The following is a 16,987-nucleotide window of genomic DNA, read 5'->3' as shown; positions in this document are numbered from 1 at the left end:
GTATACATTCAAACTCAATAACATAACATAACATCAAGTTCAATAATAAATAAAATAACTGTGCAGCTGTAGTATAACTTGCATCAAGTTCAATAATAAATAAAATAACTAAGCATGACTGACACCAGGTCTATTGCAGCGGGGAGAATGAGCTGCTCAGCAATTGTGTGAGGTGTCATGTACTGTTTTGTCATGTCCGAGCCACCGTAGCATGTGTTCAGTGTGTGACGTCACGGGAGGGAGGGAGAGTTTGGACTCTCGAAGTTGTTAATAAACGGGAGCGATCCGAGGCATTGAGTTGAAACGTGTTGCCTGATTATTATTAAATTAAGACACCTAAATAAGCACATAGGTGAAACCGAGGACATAACATGTGTTTTTTTGCATTGTGCAATTCTGTATGCAACTCCATATGAAGCCATTTGAGCGTTACTGTTTACTGATGTAGCTTTTACCAGGCGCTTCTCCTGTTGACGGTACTCTAATCAGTTTTCTTTGAAAGAAATCAAGTGGCTTATTGACGTGATGGGGGTGTGTGGTCTCGAGGTGTCTCTTTAATTTGTTGGGTCTCATGCTGTCTGCTGCTAGCGCTTTTAGAGACAGAACACACACGGGTCTCTCCTCTGCCTCCACCACCACTGCGGTGAATCCAAGAGCAAGATACCCTTCATCATATTTTCTTTTCGGTTGGCTTTATGGTTGATTAGGCCCGTCAGATTTTTGTTTTTCTGCAGGCGCTGGCTCTGGCTCTGGTTCGACGACCTTTGAGGTGCCAGTCACAAATGTATCCATTTTGTGTAATTGTGGTCCACACATTAGCCTGCTACCCATCCGCGCGAAAGTTTGATCCGCTTAGCCCCGCCCCCATTAGTTACTGTTGCTATGTCTGTCAAACTTTCGCTCCTACCGAAAAATTTAAAGCCTACAGGAAAAATAAGTAATTTACATTTATTTATATAGCGGATTCCACAGACAGAATCACAAAGTGATTTACAGTGTGTATAGAAAATGAAAGCATAGTAAAAAAAAAAAATCTAAGAATATAATTTAAAAAAAAATAATTAAAGTGAAATGTCCTCCCGTTCCTCGCGCCCCACCTGTCATGTCTCTATTCCCCACCAGTGGGGCGCGCCCCACACTTTGAGAAACGCTGCCTTAGAGTCATATAACTTGGTATGTGACACATGCTAATTGCTAGCATGCTAATATTAGCATGCTAATTTTTACGGCTAATTTTACACTTGTTTCTCTAAGTTAACTGCTTACAGTCTTACAGTCTTACAGTCCTTACAGTCATATAACTTGGTATGTGACACATGCTAACTGTTAGCATGCTAATGTTAGCATTCTGGCATGTTAACATTAGCATGCTAACTTTTTCAGTTGATATGACACTTTTTTCTTTAATTCCAAAGCCACACATCTTAGAGTCATATAACTTGGTATATGACATGTAAACTGTTAGCGTGTTAACCATGCTAACTTTTTCAGCTTATTTTAAACTTTTTTTTTTCTAATTTCGCAGCCATATACCTTAGACTCATTTCACGTTGTAAGTGACACATGCTAACTGTTAGCATGTTGGCATGCTAACATTGGTATAATAACTTTTTCCGGTAATGTTACACTTTTTTCTCAAATTTCACTGCCATACATCATAGAGTCAAATAAGTTGGTATGTGACACATGCTAACTGCTAGCATGCTAACATTAACATGCTAACTTTTTCAGCTAACTTTATACTTGTTTCTCTAATTCCACAGCCATATACCTTATAGTCATATCACGTGGTATGTGATACATGCTAACTGTTAACATGTTAATAACCATGCTAACTTTTTCAGCTTATTTTACACTTTTTTCTCAAATTTCACTGCCATTAACCTTAAGGTCAAATAACTTGGTATGTGACATATGCTAATGTTAGCATGGTAGCAGCATAAAAAAACAATCAACTGCATCTAAAAAGACACCATAAGTCTATTAAATAATAAATAGGCTAGTGTTTTTCATACCAACCATTATTCTCTGTTTGACTAATTTCACTTAATCAAACCTTTTCTAACATTCCACACTACAAAATAATAAAGATTCTTGCTGGTAATGAATCGGATCAATACCGGTATAAGACAATAGTCAAGGCTCCAATATTGGTATCGTATCGGAAGTTTAAAAGTTCGAGACACCCTTAATGAATTGCAACTACTGGAGTCAGGCCTGGTTCTGTGTCAATCACTGCACCCTTACAATTTTTGAGTGCAACAACTGAGTACTGAGTGTACTGCGTTTCATCACATAGTTCTCAGTGTGAGCACACTTATGCACTTAAAAGTGTAAGTGTGAGTCCACAACCTGAGTTTACGTCACTTTAAAGTGAAGTGAATTATATTTCTTTAGAGCTTTTCTCTAGTGACTCAGAGCTTACTTACACAGTGAAACCCATTATCTAAGTTACATATTCTGTATTGTGTTTGGAGTGGCACACATTCAAAACCCAGACTGACCCTGAGGAAAGCATAGAGACAGATGGACATCCAGTTGGTCAGCAGCTTTTCCACCACGGTCTCAGTCCTGCAGAGAAAAAGAGCCAACAAAGTGAAACATCCAGAAAGCGGAACCGAGCTAACGATGCCGTCTCTTACCGCCGTAGCATCAGTTTGGGGTTCTTGGCCACATACTGCTCTACCAGGTCATTCAAAAGGGTCTTGAGGATGTCTGTGAAGTACTCCAGTTTACCGTGCAGTGCCACCGTGAGAAGGGAGGCCACGTAGGCCCGGTCTCGGGGAGAGAAAGTCCGCTGACTCTCCAGAGTATGAATAAACTTACGGGAAAGATAGGATATTTTATTCCTCTCTAAAAAGTCACCGGGCTGACAGGTCGTGATGTTTCTGGCCGTACCTTAGTGAGAAAGAGTTTACTGTTGAGCAGGTTGGAAAGCTGCACCAGACCTTGCTCCACCGTCTGTCTGCGACACTCCTGAACGTCCAGGTCTCGTCTCAGTGGCGACTCCCGGTGGCCGGGGAAGAAAATGCGTTCCGCGTACATCCGGTAGTCAAGGAAAGGAATGCCAGAACCCACCAAGTCACTTGACATGTCCATCATCTCAGTCATCAGGTCTGGGGCAGAATGGGTGTGTGAAGGGTGAAAGGTCAGTGAAACCTTCATCTGTCGTATCCCTAAATCTTTATCCCCAGACCTAATCCTTAACCCCTAACCCTTGATCTCTATACCCAACTATTAACCACTACCTAACTCTTAACCCCTAGACCTAACACTTAACCGCTACCTAGCTCTTCACCCCTAATTTATTCCTAAACCTAACCCTTAACCACTACCTAACTCTTAAGCCTTAACCTTTTAACCCTAGACCTAACCCTTAACCACTATCTTAAGCCTTAACCCCTTTATCCCTAGACATAACCCTTAACCACTATCTTAAGCCTTAACCCTTCATCTCTAAACCTAACCCTTAACCACTATCCAACTCTTAACCCCTAGACCTAACTCTTAACCGCTACCTAATTCTTAATCTCAACCCCAACCTTAACCACTACCTTACCCTCAACCCCTAACCCATTAATTGCTAGACCTAACCCTTAACCGCTAACTAACTTTTCACCCCATTACCCGTTTATTCCGAGACCTAACCCCTCACCAGTAGCTAACACTTAACCCCTAGACCTAACTCTTAACCCCAATTCCAACCTTAACCACTTCCTTACCCACAACCCCTAACCTATTAATCGCTCGCTCGACCTAATCCTTGACCCCTAACTATGATCTAAACCTTAACCCCTAACCTTAATCTCCAGACCTAGCCCTTAACCACAATCTCACTCTTAACCGCTAACCCTTAACCTTTAACTCTGAAACTTTAAACCCTAATCCTTTGACCTTAATCTCTAGACCTCTTGATGTAACCCTTATCCAGTACATAATCCTTAACCCTTAACCTTTATCTCAAGCCATAACCCTTGACCCCTAACCAAACACCTTCAGTATGCTGAGAAAGTAGGAATTAAGAACTGGACAGATATTATATTTGACAGTGACTGCAGACAAAAAGTCAACATGTTTGGTTCCAAACACTGAAATGTTCTCTTTGTTGACATTTTAGTTTCAAGGTCATGTTGACATTTTAGTGTCAATGTCATGTTGACATTTGAGTGTCTCACCTGTAAACTCTTTCTTGCAGCGATCTCTCACGCTGGTTTCAAGGTTTTCCAGCTGGATTTGGACCTTTTTGTAGTCTCTTAAAGCCTGCTTGCTCTTTCTCCTGACAACGCATTAAGAGATGACCGGTTTAGTAGTGTTGAGTAGAGTCATGTGACCTGAACATGTCCCGCAAGTTGAAGCAGATCAATTAGAGACACAATGAAAAGAAGGATTTATTTCATAGCATGACTTTCTGGCGTCCATTATTCAAATACTACGTAAACAACGATTCTGTGTACAAGTACTACATTACAATACGAGCAACTAAAAGTAACTTCAGATACGGTACTAATAAAACTTGGCTTCCTAAATTTGGTATATTAAATGACTTAGAAATAGAAGTGTATTCCTGCTAACCAATATAGTACAACTATAGGTACTACACAGTACGTACTGTGTATTTCATTCATCTACTTAACTGTAGACAAGATACTAGATAGTACTTACTGTATCTGCTTAATGAATCCACTTAACTGCAGAAATTGTATACAGTACATAATGTGTATTGTATATCTACTAACCTGTAGATAAGTACGATGATGAGGACGATGAGCGCCACAATGGAGGCTCCAACCCCGACACCAATCTGAGCCTCCACAGGAAAGGTGGCCAGGCTTAGACTGTCATACTGAACTTTGCCAAGGGAGAAGTTCAAGTTTCCCATGTGGACCTGAAAATAAAGGACAGCAATGTCAGGTGTCTCCTGCAGGCCACATAGGAGATATATTGGAATTGTTATAGTTGTTATGGTGATGGTTGTTAGAACTGTAGTTTTTAGAGCTGTGGTGGTTAGAGCTGTGGTGGTTAGAGCTATGGTGGTTAGAGCTGTGGTTGTTAGAGCAATGGTGGTTAGAGCTGTGGTGGTTAGAGCTGTGGTGGTTAGAGCTATGGTGGTTAGGGCTATGGTGGTTAGAGCTGTGGTGGTTAGAGCTGTGGTGGTTAGAGCTATGGTGGTTAGGGCTATGGTGGTTAGGGCTATGGTGGTTAGAGCTGTGGTGGTTAGAGCTGTGGTGGTTAGAGCTATGGTGGTTAGAGCTATGGTGGTTAGGGCTATGGTGGTTAGAGCTGTGGTGGTTAGAGCTATGGTGGTTAGGGCTATGGTGGTTAGAGCTATGGTGGTTAGGGCTGTGGTGGTTAGAGCTGTGGTGGCTAGAGCTATAGTTGTTAGAGCTATGGTGGTTAGGGCTATGGTGGTTAGGGCTATGATGGTTAGAGCTGTGGTGGTTAGAGCTATGGTAGTTAGAGCTATGGTGGTTAGAGCCGTGGTTGCTAGAACTATGGTGGTTAGGGCTATGGTGGTTAGAGCTATGGTTGTTAGAGCTATGATTGTTAAGGTTTTGGTTATGGTGGTTATGGTAGTTATGGTTATATTTGTTATGGTTATGGTTGTTAGGGTTTTGGTTGTCAGGGTTTTGGTTGTGAGGGCTTTGGTCGTTTGGGTTTTGGTCGTTAAGAGTTATGGTAGTTAGAGTTTCTTCCGCTTGTCCGAGGTCTTGACTTTGACACATAGGAATTATTGCGTATGACTAGCTTGTGTGCTATTGCGTGCCTAGATGTTGTGTAGCTGCTAGCTCCAAGGAACAGAAAGCCTACCATGTTTACCTTTTGTAAATGGCTTGACTATAATAGAAGAAAACCAACCCTGTGTGCTTATTGGAGGACATTTAGATGTTACCTGGCTGTCCAACTTTGCACAAGTTAACACTCTGCAGGACTGCTTGTATCGCACACTTTTCATGCAAGCCAACATAATACCATACCTATATTTGATCGGGACAGCCCTTTTTTTTTTAAATTCTAAGATTGCATTTAGTCTACTGCCCTGTATACAACTTTTTACGTCCTTTAAAGGGTCTGCTCACACTTCTTTCTGGTTCCTGGCCTCAAAGGGGCCACAAGACAGAGACATTGTTTGTGTTATTATTTGCAACTTTCAACCTGTGCTTTAAGAAGTTTACTCACAGTGAATTCAGGCAGGCTGTCGGAACCCTCACGTTTCTTGACATTCGTCGTGGACACAGGCTGCTGAGGCGGGGGCTCGCAGTACAGATGGTTTCTGGTAAGCGTCTTGACGGCACACACACCCTCCCCAATTAACACAACCACCTCCTCCTTATTGATGGCCAGGTCCAGATTTTCCCCCTGAGAATCACAACATGCATGGAAATTTTTTACTGTGCTGGATGTTGCACTGCAGCCCGGAGCTTGGTGTTTATTGGCTTCACGGTATCTTCAAAGAATGAAACTGAAGGACATAAGAACATTTTATTTCCCACCATGGTGGTGAGGATTGGTATCTTAGAAGCAACTTCATATATGATGCTTGTTCCAGCTTGCTCTTAAATGGGAGCCGGTGTTCTGGCAAGACATGCACACAACCCCTACATGTGTGTAACAAGGAACCGGGACATGTAATCGTGTCTCCCTGAGCGTGCATCCCTTTTGAAGGACTCTTTCATGTGAGTACAGTCTTTAGCATGTTAACACACAGGGACACAGATTGGCTGGTCTTGGCAGCTCGTCAGATGATTGTTCTTCCTTCCGGCACTGCTGCTCCGTGTACTATTTTGAATAATAGGATAGTCAGCAATCGTCTTGTCAATTGCTAATACGTAACAATTTCACGGTTACAGATATCAATACAGCAGGACTATTCAACCTATACCAGTGCCCTGTACTTTACAGTGGTTTGTTGGGGGAGCAGCACCAGCAAACCGGATTGAGAAACTGATCTGGAAAGCCAACCAAACTATTGGCACGCAGTTGGAGGCGTTTGTGTCAGTGAGGGACAGGAGGACACTGGACAAACTGCTCGCCATCATGGACAATCCTGCCCACCCACTCCACCAGACAATTGAGGGACAGGGAGCTCATACTCCTTCAGCTTTGTTCCCACACTGTTCGATTCAAGAACTCCTTCATTCCGCACTCCATCCAGCTGTATAATCACTCGCCATACAGCAATATATGATATCTGTCTGTTACCTGACCACTTCTATGTTAGCTACCTCTCTTTGTTGATAATGTATATTTTCTGCTGGATCTACTCTCTATTTTATGCTGCAGCTGTTACATATACTGTAATATTATACATGGTCATTGGGATTTGTTATATATTGTATATATTATCCATCCATTCTTTTTCTACCGCTTGTCCCTTTTGAGGTCGCGGGGGGTGCTGGAGCCTATCTCAGCTGCATTCGGGCAGAAGGCGGGGTACACCCTGGGTAAGTCGACACCTCATCACAGGGCCAACACAGATAGATACAACATTCACACTCACATTCACACATTAGGACCAATTTAGTGTTGCCAATCAACCTATCCCCAGGTGCATGTTTTTTTGGAGGTGGGAGGAAGCCGGAGTACCTGGAGGGAACCCACGCAGTCACGGGGAGAACATGCAAACTCCACACAGAAAGACCCCGAGCCCGGGTATCGAACCCAGGACCTTCTTAGTGCGAGGCACACACACTGAACATAATCATAAACAAAACAATCCATAATCAACTTTGCACTAATGAGAAAAAAACATGTCAACAAAAAAATCCTCTATCATCACCCATCCTCCTCCACACAGAAAGATCCCGAGCCCGGGATTGAACTCAGGACTAGTCAGGACCTTTGAATTGTGAGGCACATGCACTAACCCCTGTGCCACCGTGCTGCCCTGTATATATTATATAATAATATAATAAAATAATATAATAAATCAGTATATATTATATGTAAATATTACATATATGTTATATTTTATATTGCTACTATGGTACATTTTTAGTCTACTTTATACCTTTTGTTTTCACCCTCTTTTTGTGCCCTTGTGTGCATTATCCTTTTCATCTTCATCCTTTCCATCCTTTGTAACTGAGCTACTGTGTAGAACAATTTCCCTTGTGGATCAATAAAGTTTGTCTAAGACTAAGTCTACGTTTTAGTAGTATTCCTCAAGTTTAATTTTAGGTCCTCTCTTTTTTCATAAATTTGGGATATTCAACTGGTGACAGTAAAAATCATTTAAAAAAACTTGTGGGAGACGCACATTTTTGCAGCAGATTCTTAAAAACAATAGAGTGCTGTCATAGAGATCATCTTTCACTAGCTTTTTTGCAGTAGGTCCTTAAAAACAGCAGAGCGCTCCTGTAACTCTGACAAAATAATTAGGCCAAAATTAAATGTCTACTGTAGAGGATGCTGGTTCTCAGGAATATACAAAATAAGACTAATAGTTAAGGGAGAAGTCCGGCCCCTCGGTCTTTAGCTTTCTGAAAATGTGGCCCCCAAAACAACTAAGTTGAATATCCCTGCAATACAGCAACTGTTGTGTGTGTGTTTGTTGCGGCATTCTCTGACCTCAAGCTGGATGAAGCTTCCAGGGTTGTAGCGGTATGCCTTCAGAGGGTCCTGCTGGTTCAGAGGGTGCAGAATTGGGTTGGGCTCATAGCTGAAGGCCTGGGGGTTGAGGGTGTTGAAGTCAAAGCGCAGGTTGTCCAGCAGAAACTCCACCATGACCTTGGAGCCCCACACCGAGGAGTCCACCATCGGCGATCGACACAATATCAAGGAGGAGGAGTTCACCTCACAGAGTTCTGTGAACTGACGGAACGCAGACAGACAAAATAAGATTGGTAAAGGTGTGTGGGCGGGCACGCACTTGCACACCTGTTTGACAGAGCAGAGAAGATCTCCAGGACACAGAGGGTCAGAAGCCATTTTGGCAGACCGTCCCAGCCTTTCCCCTGGGCTCCAGCGCTTCCTTCTCCTGCTGGTCTTTTTCTGGATGGACTCGTGAGGCGACACGGTCACGACCATCCGAGGTTCCTGCACGACGTTCAGGTTGTGTCCTGACACGTAGATCTTTCGCCCGCCACTGAACAGAAGACCGTTATTGATGTGAAAGTCACTCTCAGACCAAAGGAGAGACGAAGTAGGCGTGATAGACATCATGGACTTACCTCAGGAAGCTCTTGGCTGGTTTGGCGTGGGTTATGTTGGGGTTGTGCGTGTAGTGGTACGCTGAGGAGTGCAGATGCCGTTGGCTGGTGCCATAATGCAGAGTGAGGCGGTAATCTCCCGTCTTGTTGTTGCTGCCCGTCACACACTCAACACTGGAGCTCTGAACCTCCGACACACTGAGGAGAACACAGAAACCATCCAATCTTTACGGATGCCTCTTGGCCAAGCAGAACAGTCACTTTTTTACATAAACATAAGGACGTGTGTCAGCTGGACGTACACCTGGTCCTTGAGTGCATAAGCACTTTCACACTGAGAAGTGCGGTAAAATGCAAAGTACACGGTCAGTATTCAGAACACTCAAAACTTAGAGTGTGCGGGAATGGACGCGAAGCAATTTTGTGTTTTTTCTTGTTTATGCACATATTCTGGTGTATGTAGTGTAGGGCTGCAACAACTAATCGATTAAATCGATTAAAATCAATTATAAAAATAGTTGGCGATTAAGTTAGTCATCGATTCGTTGGATCTATGCCACGCGCATGCGCAGAGGCAATTTTTAAATGTTTTTATTTTTTATTCTTTTTATCTTATTTTTATTTTTTATAAACCTTTATTTATAAACTGCAACATGTACAAACAGCTGAGAAACAATAATCAAAATAAGTATGGTGCCAGCATGCTGTTTTTTTTTCAATAAAATACTGGAAAGGATAGAAATGTAGTTTGTCTCTTTTATCCGATTATTAATCGATTATTCGAAGTAATAATCGACAGATTAATCGATTATCAAATTAATCGTTAGTTGCAGCCTTAATGTAGTGTATGTCGCTATGTGAGTCACTGGAGTAACAGTTCTTCACTTTGACCATAGCATCAGATCAGTCATACTGGAAAAATGCAAAAATTAGAGAGAAGTGAAGTGAAGTGAATTACATTTATATAGCGCTTTTTCTCAAGTGACTCAAAGCGCTTTACATTGTGAACCCCAATATCTAAGTTACATTTAAACCAGTGTGGGTGGCACTGGGAGCAGGTGGGTAAAGTGTCTTGCCCAAGGACACAACGGCAGTGACTAGGATGGCGGAAGCGGGGATCGAACCTGCAACCCTCAAGTTGCTGGCACGGCCGCTCTACCAACCGAACTATACCGCCCCGAAGAGAGATGTGCTGTCTATCATTCACAATCCTTATATAAGACATGAACACATATGTTTTTCTTTTTTTATGCATCGTAAGTCAAAAATAAATAAAGACATAAATAGTCTGTCAATGGGGGATCTCTATTCCGCCCACAAAACATTTGAAATAACCACATGGTTGGTCGGGCCCGCCTTTTGCTGGTGTTTCCTGCCTTTACCCATTCAACATATAATTACCCGTACATTACCTACCTTCTCTGCATAGTGGGGTCACGCTGGTGGTAGTCCTTAGTGTCCCAATACTTTTGTCTAGTGTTAGTCCTAAGTGTCCCAATACTTTTGTCCAGTGGTAGTCCTAAGTGTCCCAATACTTTTGTCTAGTGTTAGTCCTCAGTGTCCCAATACTTTTTTCCAGTGTAAGTGTCCCAATACTTTTGTCCAGTGGTAGTCCTAAGTGTCCCAATACTTTTGTCAAGTTTTAGTCCAAAGTGTCCCCATGCTTTTGTCAAGTTTTAGTCCTAAGTGTCCCAATACTTTTGTCAAGTTTTAGTCCTAAGTGTCCCAATACTTTTGTCCAGTTGTAGTTCTAAGTGTCCCAATACTTTTGTCCAGTTGTAGTCCTAAGTGTCCCAATACTTTTGGCTACTTTTAGTCCTAAGTGTCCCAATACTTTTGTCTAGTGTACCTACCTTCTCTGCATTGTGTGGGCACGCTGGTGCTTCCTGCTTTTAAGCGGCCATCGTGAGAAAACAGCAGCGCAGCACCTTTAGCGCAGCGGTTCTTTGAAGGCGCGTAAAATCAAAACCGGATCAGTGTGTGAATGTGTGTGTGAATGTGGAAATACTGTCAAAGCGCTTTGAGTACCTTGAAGGTAGAAAAGCGCTATACAAGTATAACCCATTATTATCATTTTCCAAAACACGGCAACAATACTCTATAAACATATCGTGACCTGAATATTAAACAAATATTAGCAATGTTGTATTATAAGCGCTAACGCAGACTATTTTTTAGCGCCGGATTTATAAACAGCTAAGTAAGCGTCCTGGCTCGTCAAAATTATTCTAGATTATAAATCATGCCTCTCATCTGGATAATAGAAGGATTTAACTATACATCTAGAAGTTGTTCATCTGTGACATTCAATGTATACCCAGAGATAGAGACAAACACACACAACTAAATACTGTGTCTGCAGGGAGACTTTTCCTTGTTAACTGTTCGTGTGCATCATGATTAATTCTTCATATAAACGGGAAGATATGGACATCCTATCAGTCGTCATCGAAGTAAGAGCAGACTTTGTACAGTAAGCTATCATTTTATTATGTATTTCTTGTTGAGCACTTAGCAATATTGCTACATGATGCCTAACGTTTCACTAAAGCTGGATCTGTTTAGTAGACCTTCTAAAACGTGTTGCTTGTATTTAGGATCAACAAAATAAGGTTCTGGATCACAATTTTTCCCAAAGCAATCGTTGCTGGCTCTCACAAAGTCTGCATTCATTGCATTGTTGTTGATGATGAAGGGATCTGTGGTTCATACCTCTACGTCACGCCATGACGTTTCTGGCGAGCTCATTATTTCTCAAAATGGCTCGGGAATCTGTGTGAGATTGATACTATTTTGATCATATCTATTCACTCGCAAACTTTGGAAGTTTTTTGGTGTCATCATACATCAGATAATAGCTTCAATATAGAAGCAACTTGTTTTTCCACTCTACTGCTACTTGAATAACGGGACATTTCCAGGAAGTGTTCATTGACAAAAAAAGAACTTGGTACATCACTGAGGTGTCAAAATTTGCTATAATTATTGAAGTGCACTGACAGACGTTTACGTTTGTGTTGTTCTCACATGTTACAGGGCACGCCGCCCACGGTGACGGCAAGGTCCGAGGGATGCCCGGTCAGCAGGTTTCGCCCACTGATGGTCAGGGTGGTGCCCCCAGCTTTGGGACCTCTGTCGGGCATCACTCCTGTCACAAACGGATCCTGAAAGGTGAGACAAGACAAATGAAAAAAAAAACGCAAAATAGTGCTTTAAATTTGTACATCATTACTGCTTGTTGACTTTTGAACCCCCTCTACCAATTATGGATGCTAGTATCTTCTTTTCTTGCCCTGTAGTTGGTGTGAGCTTCCACTTGCAGAACTGTTTAACCAATTGCTACTACATATACTGTTAGTATTACTCCTACAAAACCCAAAACCAGTGAAGTTGGCACAAAACCTGTATGTACCTTTCAGCATTAATGGTGCCTTCACAGATGTGTAAGTTACCCATGCCTTGGGCACTAATACACCCCCATACCATCACAGATTCTGGCTTTTCAACTTTTCATCTATAACAATCCGGATGGTTCTTTTCCACTTTGTCCCGGAGGACACGACGTCCACAGTTTCCAAAAACAATTTGAAATGTGGACTCATCAGACCACAGAACCCTTTTCCACTTTGCATCAGTCCATCTTAGATGAGCTTGGGCCCAGCAAAGCTGGCGGCGTTTATGGGTGTTGTTGATAAATGGCCTTCGCTTTGCATAGTAGAGTTTTACCTTGCACTTACAGATGTAGTGAAACACTGTAGATACTGACATTGGTTTTCTGAAGTGTTCCTGAGCCCATGTGGTGATATCCTTTACACACCGATGTCGCTTTTTGATGCAATACCGCCTGAGGGATCGAAGGTCACGGCCTTGCCACTTACGTGCAGTGATTTCTCCAGATTCTCTGAGCCTTTTGATGGTATTACAGACCGTAGATGGTGAAATCCCTAAATTTCTTGCAATAGCTCGTTGAGAAATGTTGTTCTTAAACTGTTGGACAATTTGCTCTCGGTTTGTTCACAAAGTGGTGACCCTCGCCCCATCCTTGTTTGTGAATGACCAAACATTTCATGGAAGCTGCTTTTATACCCAATCATGGCACCCACCTGTTTCCAATTTCTCTGTTCACCTGTGGGATGTTCCAAATAAGTGTTTGATGAGCATTCCTCAACTTTCCTAAGTGTTTTTGCCACTTGTGCCAGCTTTTTTTAAACTTGTTGCAGGCATCATATTCTAAATGAGCTAATATTTGCAAAAAATAACAACGTTTACCAGTTCGAACATAAAAAATCTTGTCTTTGCAGTCTATTCAATTGAATGTAAGTTGAAAAGCATTTGCAAATCATTGTATTCTGTTTTTATTTACCATTTACACAACGTGCCAACTTCACTGGTTTTGGGTTTTGTACATATACGGTTAGTATTACTACTTCCATCAGTAATTAACTGCTTAGTCATCTCCCCCATTCTTGTCTCTCCATCCACGAGTGTGGATGTTAGTAACCTGTATCGGTGCTGCGACACAACAACACCAATACTGTATTGTTGTTGTATGCTGGCTGTATGGATTGATGATCACCTCCGCCAATAAACAATCTTACACCAAAAAGATGGTTGATGTGATCTAACGTGATGTCATCTTTAATTACCTGGAAGCTGAATGTCTGTCTGGACAATCCAAATTCTCCCCCGCTGACTTGAACAGACACATGACCCGTCTTCTCTCCTCCACTGGCTCTCGTTTTGCAAACGATCCTGAACGACACCATCAAGCTCACATCAATCAATGTTGCTATCACATGTTCAACCCTCCTCGAATCGTCAAACCCACAACAAGCCAAAGCCAAATAATGGTGGTTGTAACAAGACATCGACTGATTATCAGTGCCGATATTTGGCATTTTGATGTAAATCGGTATCGGCACAAAACTACTTTAGCAGAGTACAAATTATTTGCCACTTGCCATATTTTAAATTGTATTTCTACTAATTTCCCTCGTTTTAAGAGCTATTTACTTATTTTTAGTCATTGACTAATCCTAATTTTAGCATGCATAATTATATTTGTTCAATTCTAGTTTAAAAATGTTAAAATTGAGAAAATAACTTTAAATAAGATATTTTGGTCCCCCCCCACATAAAATCCTGTTTAAAGGAGAACTGCAGTTTCATTATGAAAGACATGACGACGGATGTACTTTTTTTTTTTACTAATTCATGGAAATAAACGTAAATAAAAGTCCGCTTATAGCTAAGCCAATATGAGGTCCTCTATTACGCCCATAAAACCCCATAAAAAAATAAAAAAAAGTGCCAACAATACTACATTTACATTTCATGACTTAAATATTAACCAAGTGTTAGTTAAAGTTTATTTTTAATTTTTATTATTATTATTATTATTATTATTTTTTTTAAATTATGAATGTATTAATCAATCAACAAAACAATACACAACACCACAACATTCATCCATCCATTTTTCTACCGCTTATTCCCTTTTGGGGTCGCGGGGGGCGCTGGAGCCTATCTCAGCTACAATCGGGCGGAAGGCGGGGTACACCCTGGACAAGTCGCCACCTCATCGCAGGGCCAACACAGATAGACAGACAACATTCACACTCACATTCACACACTAGGGCCAATTTAGTGTTGCCAATCAACCTATCCCCAGGTGCATGTCTTTGGAGGTGGGAGGAAGCCGGAGTACCCGGAGGGAACCCACGCAGTCACGGGGAGAACATGCAAACTCCACACAGAAAGATCCCGAGCCCGGGATTGAACCCAAGACTACTCAGGACCTTTGTATTGTGAGGCAGACGCACTAACCCCTCCTCCACCGTGCTGCCCACAACAATGCAATCCAATTCCAAAACCAAACCCGTCCCAGCAACCTTAAGAACAACAACAAACAGAGCAATTGAGAGCAATTGAGGACACACAAATCCAAATGTAGTGAAACAAAAATGAACATTATCGACAACAGCATCAATATTAGTAACAATTTCAAAATAGCAGTGATTAAAAAACCCTCATTGACATTATCATTAAAATCATTAATAAAAAAATAATACAAAAATTAGAAATGAACAATAGTGTCACAGTGGCTTACACTTGCATCACATCCCATAAGCCCGACAACACACCGCGTCCAACATTTTCCACAAAGATATAATAAATCATATTTTGGTTCATTTATTAGTTGAAACAAATTTAAATAATGGAGCCCATATTCCAATATATGACTCATTATTATCTAAATTAAATGCAGTTTGTTCTACTGATATCATCTCCATAGCTTGTGTGTACCAGTCAGTATGAGATGGACTATCAACATCTATCCATTTTTTAAATATTACCCTTTTTGTTATTATGCATATTGAAAGAAAAGCATTAACTAACAAGTGTTAGTCAAAGTTAAAAAAAAGTTAAAGTACAAATGATTGTCACACACACACACACGAGGTGTGGCGAAATTATTCTCTGTATTTGACCCATCACCCTTGATCACCCCCTGGGAGGTGAGGGGAGCAGTGAGCAGCAGCGGTGGCCACGCCCGGGAATCATTCTTGGTGATTTAACCCCCAATTCCAACCCTTGATGCTGAGTGTCAAGCAGGGAGGTAATGGGTCCCATTTTTATAGTCTTTGGTATGACTCGGCCGGGGTTTGAACTCACAACCTACCGATCTCAGGGCGGACACTCTAACCTAGTGTGCCGTGAGATACAGTCTGGTGTGCCGTGGGAGATTATCTAATTTCACCTATTTGGGTTAAAAATATTTTTTGCAAACCAGTAATTATAATCCGCAAATAATGTGCCGTTGTTGAGTGTCTGCACTGTCTGGAGATCGGCAAAGTAACCGTGTAATACTATTCCATATCAGTAGGTGGCAGCAGGTAGCTAATTGCTTTGTAGATGTCGGAAACAGCGGAAGGCAGCGTACAGGTAAAAAGGTATCTAATGCTTAAACCAAAAATAAACAAAAGGTGAGTGCCCCTAAGAAAAGGCATTGAAGCTTAGGGAAGGCTATGCAGAACAAAACTAAAACTGAACTGGCTACAAAGTAAACAAAAACAGAATGCTGGACGACAGCAAAGACTTACTGTGGAGCAGAGACGGCGTCCACAATGTACATCCAAACATGACATGACAATCAACAATGTCTCCACAAAAAAGGATAAAAACAACTGAAATATTCTTGATTGCTAAAACAAAGCAGGTGTGGGGAATTGCGGTCAAGGAATACATGAAACTGCTACAGGAAAATACCTAAACAAAGAGAAAAAGCCACCAAAATAGGAGCGCAAAACAAGAACTAAAACACTACACAGGAAAACAGCAAAAAACTCAAAATAAGTCAGGGCGTGATGTGATAGGTCGTGACAGTACACCTACTTTGAGACAAGAGCTATAATGATGCATGCTTGGTTATGGTTTAAATTCATATCCAACAATTGCGACAACGACTTTTTACTGTCAATATCGGCTGCTGAGTTTCATTTTTTAATGATTTCTGCTGGTGGTGTGCCTCAGCATTTTTTCAATGAAGAAATGTGCCTTGGCTCAAAAAAGGTTGAAAAACACTGCTCTAACCACTAGGCCACTGAGTAGGTGGTGATATTGTTATTATAAGCGCTAACATAGACAAACTATTTATAGCGGCACCGTGATCACTAGCTTGTGTGCAAATGTTGACATGATCGGCTGATCAGCTGTTTCCTCGCTTGTCAAACTTTATTTTAGATCATAAATCATGCCTCTCACCCGGATAGTAGAAGGATGAGGACATATTCCGACAAGTTGGTACACTTTGACAGCCAATTTAGACCCAGAAAATG

At 41.5% G+C, this 16,987-nt stretch overlaps 1 protein-coding gene across 4 annotated transcripts in view; it reads right to left on the bottom strand.

Annotated features, from left to right (window-relative positions):
• Nucleotides 1–16,987, bottom strand: part of plxnb1b (plexin b1b) — a 274,071-nt gene that overhangs the window by 43,791 nt on the left and 213,293 nt on the right. For 3 of the 4 annotated variants that reach the window (XR_012050329.1, XM_061937833.2, XM_061937835.2), the window contains 10 exons: nt 13,796–13,901; nt 12,177–12,313; nt 9,171–9,347; nt 8,569–9,085; nt 6,178–6,357; nt 4,737–4,885; nt 4,176–4,276; nt 2,899–3,116; nt 2,643–2,821; nt 2,505–2,571 (listed from right to left, as the gene is read on the bottom strand). Coding sequence is in view for 3 of the 4 variants with exons in the window: in XM_061937833.2 (XP_061793817.1) it covers nt 2,505–2,571; nt 2,643–2,821; nt 2,899–3,116; nt 4,176–4,276; nt 4,737–4,885; nt 6,178–6,357; nt 8,569–9,085; nt 9,171–9,347; nt 12,177–12,313; nt 13,796–13,901 (1,831 nt within the window). In the remaining variant the exon portion in view is untranslated. The remainder of the gene's footprint in view (nt 1–2,504; nt 2,572–2,642; nt 2,822–2,898; nt 3,117–4,175; nt 4,277–4,736; nt 4,886–6,177; nt 6,358–8,568; nt 9,086–9,170; nt 9,348–12,176; nt 12,314–13,795; nt 13,902–16,987) is intronic. The other variant, XM_061937834.2, reaches the window with a different exon arrangement.

This window comes from Nerophis lumbriciformis, linkage group LG03, assembly GCF_033978685.3.
Source record: "Nerophis lumbriciformis linkage group LG03, RoL_Nlum_v2.1, whole genome shotgun sequence".
Classification (NCBI taxonomy): Eukaryota; Metazoa; Chordata; class Actinopteri; order Syngnathiformes; family Syngnathidae; genus Nerophis; species Nerophis lumbriciformis.
This window is presented reverse-complemented; position numbering and strand designations above follow the sequence as displayed.